Source organism: Lactuca sativa, chromosome 7, assembly GCF_002870075.4.
Source record: "Lactuca sativa cultivar Salinas chromosome 7, Lsat_Salinas_v11, whole genome shotgun sequence".
In the NCBI taxonomy this organism is placed as follows: domain Eukaryota; kingdom Viridiplantae; phylum Streptophyta; class Magnoliopsida; order Asterales; family Asteraceae; genus Lactuca; species Lactuca sativa.
The window spans coordinates 63,759,291-63,770,500 of NC_056629.2; the positions used below are offsets into that span (position 1 = coordinate 63,759,291).

Genomic DNA, 11,210 nt, shown 5'->3' on the forward strand with positions numbered 1-11,210 from the left:
GGAGTCATTAAGAGAAGACTCTGATACTGAAAAGAACAGGAGGGTTCTATTAAAACGATTGGGTAAGGAGAAAGTATGTTCACATGGTGAGGTGCATAAATCTAGTTTTTATGTGGGACAGATGTGGAAGTCAAAGAAAGATCTTAAGAATAAAGTGGATGAGCATGCACTTCAAACAAGGAGGAATCTTTCTTTTAAAAAGAATGATGCAACAAGACTAAGGGCATATTGCAAAGGAGTTGTGCCTGGTACCAATGTCAGTGGGCCACATGTGGATGGTGGGACAAGTGGTGCAAGTAGGTCCCATGTGTTAGGTGGGGCAGATAAAGTAAATAAAGGCAAGGGAAAAGCAGTAAATTCAAAAGCTACCACTTGTACTTGGCACTTATATGCATCTAGGTCTTCGAAGGATGGGAATTGGTATGTGAAAACGTACAGTCTGAAGCACACGTGCCTTCAATCAAGGAAAATCCGAGCTTGCATAGCCACTTTTCTTGCAAAACATATTACTAGACAAGTTCAATCAAACCCCACGGTTCCAATTCAATCCTTACAAGAAGACTTTCAGCAGACATACTCAGTGGGGATTTCAAAGCATAAGATGTTTAGGGCTAAGGCAAGGGCTACAAAGAATGTTGTTGGGGACTACTCAAAGCAGTATGACTTGCTTAGAGATTATGCACTCGAATTACAGTCCACCAATCCAAACACCACAGTGACGATAAATGTTGTAAGTGAGCCTAACCCGAACTTGGCCATTAGGCAGTTTAATAGAATTTACATATGTTTAGGGCCACTGAAGTTGGGGTTTAAAGCTGGTATGAGGGACCTTCTTGGTCATGATGGTACCTTTATGAAAGGCCATTGTCATGGGAAAATATTGATAGTTGTAAGCTTAGACTCCAATAATGGTATATATCCACTTGCATATGCCATAGTAGAATCTGAAAATATTGCAAGTTGGAAATGGTTCTTGGAATGTCTAGGGGATGATTTAGAGATGGGGTCTAATTCTAACTTCACATTTATCAGTGATAGGCAAAAGGTAATTCTTTATTTATGCATAATGCCTTTACAATATTATAATTAACATGTATTGATTCAATCTTATATTTACTTTTTAGGGTGTGATACCTGCTATTGCACAATTATTTCCAAATGCAGAGCATAGGTATTGTTTAAGACACATCCATGAAAACATAAGGAAATAGTGGAGAGCTAGGGAGTTCAAGGAGTTTATTTGGAGGTGTGCAACATCAACCACAATTCAAGAATTTCAATCTACAATGAGGGAGTTAGATGAGTATGAGATGGCTGCACATGATTGGTTGAATCAAATACCACCAATGCATTGGGCAAGAAGGCATTTTACAGGTAAATAAAATTGATCTTATTACTTGTTATGCAACTATTTTTTTATTGGCCAATGATTTTAATTGTGGATTATGCAGGTAGGGCCATCTCAGATGTGCTTATAAATAACATGTGTGAAGTTCTGAATGGTAAGTTGGAGAAAGGAAGGGATAAGCCAATCATTACATGCTTGGAATTTATAAGGGAATATCTAATGAAGATCCTAATGAAGAGGATCTGCAATGTGGTTAAAGAGCAAAGGAAATGCCAAGGTCCTCTCATACCTATTGCAACCAAATTGTTAAAGAAGAATGAGCAACAAGCAGCTGAGTATATTGCAAGGTGGAATGGTGGTGGAAAGTATCAGGTAGCTGGACCATGGAATGATCAACATGTTGTGGACATTAACCAGATGATATGCACCTGTAGGAAGTGGGAGTTGATAGGAATCCCTTGCAGGCATGCCATAGCCACTTGGAGTGAGATGACAGACAATGGGGAAATGGTAGGGGAGCTGTAAACTTGGGTACACAAAGTTTATTTACTGGATACTTGGAAGGTTGTGTATGACTTTAAAGTTGAACCTATAAAAGGTACTGCAATGTGGCCTAAAAGTGATTGTCCCACTAGAATTATCCCACCCCCATACCACAAAATGCCTAACAGGCCAAAGAAGAAAAGAAGACAGTCCATGGAGGAGAGAATGAGCCAAAAGGAAAAGTCCAGTCAAATTGAAAGTGTGATAGCAAGTCAAAGTCAAACTCAAGGATCCAAAGAAGTGGAGAAGCTTAGTAGGAAATTTGGGAGTGTCACTTGTGGTAAATGCAAACAAAAAGGACACAACAAAAGGACATGTAAAGGTCAAGGTGCAGGTCAACAAGAGGGTGGAGGAGCTAATGAGGGTCATGGTCAAGAGTAGTTTGAATGGTCAAGGGTAATGTTAAGTTGTTAAATCATCTTTTGGTCTAATTTGTTTAATAGTTATTAGTATGTTAAGTTATTTTGCAATTCCAAAACTCATGTGGTTGCTTCTATTTTGTTGCACTTGGATATTGTAATGACAATTGCTTTTGGTTATGTGCAATGGTATTGTAATTTGCATTGACTTATTTGGATTATATCTTATGATTCAATAGCACTTAGTAAGTTCCAAAATGGTATTGTACTTTTCTTAATACCGTTTCCTGTATTGTATTACTATTATAGTCTCCATAATAACAACAATTAAATAAGATAATATTCCATACATTATAATTCGAGGTACAAGGTTCATGAAATGACCATTATAGTATACAAAGGCCTATTCATCAAAACAATAAGATCCCAAAAAACCTTAGCACCATAGGTAGAACTTAACCCTAATCACTAATTCCACATCCAGAAAACAAGAAAAAAAATCCAACTGCACCACAAGTAGAACTTCAATTTACAAACTTCATCTTCTAATTCTTTCACTGTCATCTTAAGGTAAAACCTCAAATTCTGAATTTCATCTTCTAACTCTTTCACTGAAAGCTTCAAATTGTTCATGCTCTTCAGTAGACCGGGAATGATAGCCGTAGCACGATCACACATTGGAGGATCAAACCATCCAAGGAATCGACATTTTGAGTCCTTTCAAAGATGAAGCACACAAAATTAGGGCAACAATAAGGTGTTTGATTGCAAAAATTAGAACGCTACTTTACCGGTAGAGGGCATGCGTAGAACCATCGGCCTGGATTGAGTGGAGTCCACGATGTGCGCAACACATAATTGTTGCCACAAAAGCATATGATCGTTACCATTTTCGCAGAGAGAGCCGTTGGGTAAGATGGGTTTAAGTCGAGGTTAAATAGAGAAATTAGATTGCAATTTTGGTCCCATAAATGAAAGGACAAAAATACTCTCGTGTGCATGGCACGTGGGGAAGAAAACAGAATGCCTCTAACGACAGTTAGAGGCAGGGACCAAATCCACAGCTCAAACATCATATAAGGACGTTTTTTGCTAGCAAACTTTTTTTTGGACCTTACCAAGAGAAATCGGCAAACCACAAGGACCATTTTTGCAATTTTGTCTTATTTCTATCACATTCTTCCAGACTTGGCAAAACTGCTGCAAGTATCCTTCCTCTGCCCTCTTCCTCACACAAACACCAGTTGGCCAGGTAAAAAAATTGTTTGTTTCCTTTAATATCTTTTTACGCTTATGTACATCGTCTTTACTTCTCTTCGTTACTCAACCTTCTCTTCCTGACCTTTTTCTACCTTCACAATTTCTCGCTTCCAACTTTTTTTCAAATTCCGAATTACTACTGCCTGTTGTGCAATTTTTATTATTCTCTGATGTTGTTTGACTTTCAGCCTTCCTGATTACGTTCATGAACTAAAGTTTCAGTACATTTGAAAATTAGGGTTACTTGCTTCTCTATTTCGTATTCCTTTAACAATGAATTTCCATAAAGGCTACTATCCAAAGCTATATTTTAAGATATTTTTAACAGCTACTCATTTGTAGTATAAGGTTAAAAAAGAAAAGTGTAAGAGCAAAAGAAATGTAAATTTTAAAGCGGTGTTGTAAAGACCAAACCAAGGTTGGCTTTACCAGGCAGTGTCTTTTTCTCAGAAGCAGACAACTGCCACCTTTAATCACCCCCAAACATTTACCACAAATGGTTTATATGCTTTAATGTGTAAATCACTTACAAATTTTAATTATATCAAATGAAGATTCATCATATTAATCTACAAATATTAGTCTACAGTAATTAAATCATATTACAGCAATTGAAATATGTACTTTTAGTCTTCTTTTTTAATATCATATGTAAGAATAACATATCATTCAGCCAAAAAGGTAATGGTTTACTTTTCCTCTTTTTTTTTTTCTAGGAAAAAAGTTATGAGAATTGAGGTGCATCAATGGACCAGTACAAATAATCCCAATTTATTAATATGAGATTCTATAAAAGTATATAATTCTTTGAAATGAGAAGCTGTAATTAGGGGTTTATAATTATGATCAGAGTAATTACCTATAATTTACTCTAATCACAACTATATACACTGCTAATTACAAAAACCCCAATATTCATTAGATTCAAATTCACATTTACGATTAGTTTCTGGTTTAGTTGAGTACTAAAAGGTGTGATGAGTTAAATACTATTTATTTAATTTCATCATATGTCCTTTCTTTATAAAAAAACCAAATACTTTTTTTTTACAGATCGTTTAATAAAATAAACTTCAAATATTTTTCTGTTTCATTTAATAAAACCCTTTTTCTTCCCTATAAAGATTGAAAATGTTGTCTACTCAATTTCATCTTATCTCTTTTGTCAACAAAATTTACATGAAACTTTCTCTGTAGCTTATTTGATTCAACAAAAGTTGATAAAAAATTGTTCACCCAATTGCATGCTACACTACAAAAAATAGGAAACTGGCATGGACATTTTTATTTACATACCATCTAATAAAATTTATTTATGATGCTTTTCTGTTTGATCTGAAAAACCTTTTTTTCCCTTATAAAGAGTGAAAATACTATGTATTCAACTTCATCTTATGTCCTTTGTTTACAAAACTTACATGAAACATTGTTCATAGCTTCTTTCATTCAACAAAACGTGATAAAAAAAATTGTTTACCAAATTGCATGATACATTAAAAAAACTAAGAAACTAAAATGGATATTTTCCTTTACAGACCATCTAATAAAATGAGTTTATTCAGATTCCTAACATTCTTAATGTAAATACTCATAATATGCTTCTCTATTTTTGATTTTGCTATTTCGTTTTCCACAAGTACATTGGCTACCTCTTACTCTATGGTGTAGTTAGCCATTTGCTTAAAGCTTTATATTTTGTGTTTTCCGTTATCTTTGTTTTTTACATTATCATATGTTACTGCCTAGGGGTGTGCAAAAAAACCGAAAAACCGAGCCGATCCGGTCAATCCGAAACCGAAAAAAACCGAAACCGGAAAAAACCGAAACGGAAATAAACCGAAACCGAAAAAACCGGGTACCTACGGGTCGGTTTCGGTTTAGATATTTCAATATCGGCGGTTACCCGAACCGAACCGATATATATATATATATATATATATATATATATATATATATATATATATATATATATATATATATATGTCCTTTAAGAACATTATTTATTTTACATGACAATTTAGTAACGATTATAAACCCTTCGATCACTAAACAGTATGCAAAAACCAAGAAATTAGAATTGGTTAAGCCGAGAAATTAAATTATACTATATTTTTCATGTGTAAACCAAAAAATTACAATTGGTTAGATTTATATATTTGATTGAAATTTGAACATCCAAGAATTTAGAATTGGTTATACTATATTTTTCATGTGTAAACCGAGAATTTAGAATTGGTTATATTTTGATTGTAATTTGAACATCCAAGAACTGATAAATATTTTGAGGCCACATGTAAAAAAACAACAAATAATAAATATTGAATATCATTATATCAAAGAATTTATATTAGTTTGCACCATTGTGTCTACCTAAATCCAGAACTGATGATTGGTTTTATAATTTTAAAAGTATTTATTATTTATAATTAAAGAATTGGCTTTATTTTCAGAAAAAAGAATTGTTGAAATGGAGTTTGTAGTTTTGATTGATTATTATTTTTTATATTTAACGGATACCCGTGAACCCAACCGTGGTTACCCGCCTTTATACGGTTCTGTTCGGTTTGGTTTTTTTAGCAATTCGGTTCGGTTACGGTTAGTGCTAGCAAGATACTCGCCCCGTTCTTACGGTTCACAGTTTTATTATTATCTGATCCGAACCGCCCTGTAAACACCCCTATTACCGCCTTAATCTAATTTCATTTACACAAACACTTTCTTTCCATAACTATTTTACCTATGCCTTCATCACGAAAGAAACGTCAAACACCTAATGAACATATTGCATTGTCTAGTAGCCAAACTACTAATTCTTTGTATATAGACAATGGTGATTGTACCTGTGTATGTGACCATTGGTATGCATTATTTTGGTATGATAAGCGTGTTAGTGCAATGTCATCTAATCAAGCACATTATAATCATTGTTGCAAAAACGGCCAGGTTAAACTTCTTATTTCTAGGATTCCTCCTTTGTCATTGGTAACTTTATTCGATCAATTTCAATTTCTTGCCAATATAAGGGCTTATAACAATATGTTTGCGATGACATCTTTTGGTGGAAAAGTAGACGAATCTTTAAACATTGGCTCTGGTCCATACGTTTTCAAAATTGAAGGTAAGGTTTATCATCGACTCGGTTCGTATAGTCCTCCACCTAATGAACGCCCCCGGTTCTTGCAAATGTATGTATACGACACTGAAAACAAGGTGTTTAATAGGATGACCTGCTTTCCTAATGAAAATCGAATACCCTTAAAATCCGACATTGTCACTGTACTCATTTAGACTCTTGACAAAACTAATAAATTGGTTAGGCTTTTTAGGAACGCATGTGACCTCTGTCAGTCTTCTGATATACCTAACTTTTCAATTCATTTATATAGTTCCTATAACTCGTCATGTTATGGTAATCCTACTCCGGGTTGTATAGGTGCTATTTTGACTGACTTAGATTCTGATTCTGATGGTTACGACATTGTCATACGACATAGGGTTAATGGGCCTCAACGAACAAACACTCTACATCCTTTGTACATGCCCTTTGCAATATCCTCTATTGTTTATTCATGGTGAAAGTGGCTGGTCTAATAAGCTACGCTTAACTGTTGACGAACAAGAGACCGATAGGAAAATGACAATGAATATGTTCTACAGCTACCAATTACACAATCGACTAAATATGTATACTTTGCTTCTAAGAGGTGGTCGTCTCTTTCAACAATACATGGTTGATGCGTATGCAAGCATAGAACAAGATAGACTTAATTACCTACGATATAATCAGAATGCCCTTCGGAATGAATTCCTTCAAGGTATACATGACTCGGTCATGTGTGGTGATATTAAAGGGAAAGACATAGGCAAACGAACTTTTTTGCTGTCAACATTTACTGGCGGTCCTCGCCATATGTATAAACATTACCAAGATGCATTGGCAATATCATGGAAATCCACAGTATTTCATTACATTTACATGTAATTTTAAATGGCCAGAAATTGTTAGATACATGGATAGATTTCACGCGTTAAAAGCTGAAGATCGTCCCGTTGTTATAGCAAGGGTGTTTCACATGAAACTACTTTTCTTTACTAAGTTTCTTAAGACGCAAAAGCCGTTTGGAAAAGTTTTAGCAGGTCATCTATTTATTACTTACCAAATTACCCTAATGCTTCAATTGAGACCAACTTTTCCTTTTTCAAAGACAAATTTCCTTTTTTGGTAATGTAGATCTATACACGATAGAGTTTCAAAAGAGAGGTCTCCCTCACTACCATCTCTTATTATGGATCGATCACCCTGACAAGATAAAGGACGCCAGCCAACTCGAAGCTTACATATCTACCGAGATTCCAGATCCAATTACCAAACCAGTTCTGTATAGGATAGTAACTGAATCTATGATGCATGGGCCTTGTGGAATCGCTAACAGTAAGGCTCCATGTATGTCTAAAGGATCGTCCTACTCTAAAAATTCCCTAAGGAATATCAAATGGTATCTACATTTGACAAAAATGGTTACGCACGTTACAAGAGATGTCAAACTTCTCACTTTGTCCAAAAGAATGGAATTCTCTTAGATAATAGTTACGTTGTTCCCTACAATCGGGCTTTGTTCCTGCATTTTCATGCCCATATAAACATTGAATATTGTGGGTGGAATATGTTAATAAAATACCTGTTCAAATACATATCAAAAGGAGCAGACCGTATAAAATTTGCTATTAAAAAAATCCCTCGACTGTTGCTGATACTGATGCAAATACTCCTGCTGAAATTGACGAAATTAAAAACTTTGTAGATAGTAGATTCATTTGTCCTCATGAGGCGGCATGGAGAATTTTTAATTTCTTAACACATTACCGAAATCGTCCCGTACAGGTAATTTTTTCCAAACCATAAGGAATAGTTACACATTCAACAACATTACCTGATTATCCACATTGTTTATTTAAGGTCCTTGCTATTCATTTGGAAAACATGAAACATATCACATTTAGAGATAATGAACAACTTGAAAGCGTTGTCTCGAATGAATATGCAAAAGCCACTACTTTAACAAAATGGCTTGCAAATAATAATATTGATGCCAACGGACACCATCTACGCTATATTGATTACATTTCTGACTACCGGTGGCTAAATAACAGAAAACATTGGAAACATAGAGTCACAGAGAGAACACCAGCTGTAGGTCGACTAATATATGTCCATGAATAATGTTGTTACATCAAAAAGGTTGTCGTTCCTTCGAAGACATAAAAACCATAGGTGGTGAATTATTTCTGACATTTCAAAGTGCGTGTGAGAAGCTTGGCTTACTTGGAGATGACAATGAATGGTTCAATGCAATTGAAGAGGTTGTTGCATGGGCAACTGCTACTGATTTAATATCTTTGTTTACACATATGCTTTTATTTTGTGAGATCTCAAATCCCAAAAGACTTTTTGAACAACAATGGAAGAAATTTGAGAGCGACGCATCGTATACACAACACATAGTCAATGATGAGAACTAAATGCAATACGTTCTATATGAAATTGAATTATTGTTACGTTCAGGAACGTCAGCTACTTCACTGACAGCATTCGGGTTACCCATGCCAAAAGCAGAAATGCTTGTAGCTTTAACAAATAGACTCCTCATGGAAGAGAAAAATTTTGACAGGAAAAAACTAATAGAAGACCATGAATCATACCGTGCTACTCTTCACCCAGAACAAAAGCTTATATATGAATATGTCATTACGAGTTTGACAAGGAACGAACAAGTTTTAGCCTTTGTATATGGACACGGTGGCACTGGAAAAACCTTTCTATGGACAACAATAATTTCTGCCCTACGTTCTAAAGGGAAAATTGTTCTAGCAGTTGATGCATCGAGTGTTGCATCATTATTACTCCCTTGTGGTAGAACTGCTCATTCACATTTCAAAATATGGTTAGATCTTATTGATACTTCGTTGTGCAATATAAACAAAAACACACAACTTGCCCAACTACTAATAGAAACAACACTCATAGTATGGTACGAAGCGCCAATGAATGATCGTAGGTGTTTCGAATCATTAGACAAAAGCCTCAAAGATCTAACGGGTTTTACTAATCAGCCATTCGGTCGCAAATCAATACTTCTAGGAGGGGATTTCCGCTAAACCCTACCTGTTAAACGTAAAGTGTCAAAAACATAAATCCTAAACTCTTCACTGCCGAGATCACAATTATGGAAATATTTCAAAGTTTACAAATTAACTGAAAACATGCGCTTACGAAGACCTGACATGGATAACACAACTAAGCAGGACGTGGAAACGTTCTCACAATGGTTACTTGTTGTTGGCAATGGAGAATTAGGCATCCCTGAGACTAACGGTCCATGTAATGCCAAGAAAATCGAAATACCATCACAATACATCATACAATCACATGTTTCAGCTATCGAAGAACTAATCGGATTCATTTATGACAATTTTACTCTTCAAAACCCAATGGTACTAAATCTTTCTGAAAAAGCAATAATATGTCTAAAAAATGAAACTACACATGAAATAAATATGATGATTCTAAAGAAGACTCCTGGAAACAGCAAAACTTACCTAAGTACAGACTCAATAATCCCAAATGCCGGCTGCCATGGTGATCCCGGTTTGCTCTATCCACCTGAATACTTAGACATGCTAAACTTCAATGGTATTCCACCGCATCAACTGGAATTAAAGATCAATGCTCCCATAATACTTATGCGTAACATCAGTCCAACTTCTGGCCTATGCAATGGAACACAATTTATAATTACACATCTTTTATCAAGAGTCATTGAGGCACAAATAATGACTAGAACAACCATAGGACATCGAGTTTATATACCTCGCATCAGTTTAACACATACAGATAATGAACTTCTGTTTACCTTCAAAAGGAAACAATTCCCAATAAAACTTTTCTACGCAATGACAATAAACAAGAGTCAAGGTCAATCGCTAAAAAAAATTGGCATCTATCTTCCACAACCTATTTTTGGCCATGGTCAACTCTACGTAGCACTATCAAGAGCAACATCTCCACAATCTCTCAAAGTTCTAACTATTCCACAGCCAAATGAGCCTGCAAACTTAACCAGAAACATAGTTTATTCAGACTTTTTGTCAGAAATTGATAGTACTTTTAACCATAATTAAACTACCTCTATACCATAACTTATGTCTATCATCTTCACCTTTCTTCAGTACTCCTTTTTTCACCATTTTCTTGCTTTCACAAGTTCACGCTTCCAATTTTGGTCCTACTTCATAATTTTGGCTTCTTATTCTACTCTTTTTATTATACTATGACTATGCCTTACAATTGAAAAGTTGATTATCCTACCGAATCTTTCAGGTATGTGAAACTTTAACCTTTTCCATGACAGATAATCCCAAATCTTACTAACCTATCCATGTAGATCTTTTTTCAGAGCACTAAACATAATAAAGCAAACTGGAAGCATACATTTACAATTGTCAACTGTTATTGACAGATTCAAAACTTGATGCCGATGGTTCTTAAGAATAAGGACTTATTATTTAATAAAATAAAGCATTTCATGGGGAATAAACATTGCTAAATATCCGTTTTATGCTACTTACAGTTTTCCATTGATAATGTATCTTTCTAATTGTAGTGAACTTAATATATTTAATACAATAATATTATTGTTTCC

The 11,210-nt window shown here is 34.9% G+C and overlaps 1 protein-coding gene across 1 annotated transcript; it reads left to right on the forward strand.

Annotated features, from left to right (window-relative positions):
* Positions 1 to 9,771: 9,771 nt before the first annotated feature.
* Positions 9,772 to 10,689, forward strand: LOC128127262 (uncharacterized). Its single transcript, XM_052765710.1, has one exon. The coding sequence runs from the start codon at positions 9,772 to 9,774 to the stop codon at positions 10,687 to 10,689; it is 918 nt and encodes a 305-aa protein (XP_052621670.1).
* Positions 10,690 to 11,210: the final 521 nt, after the last annotated feature.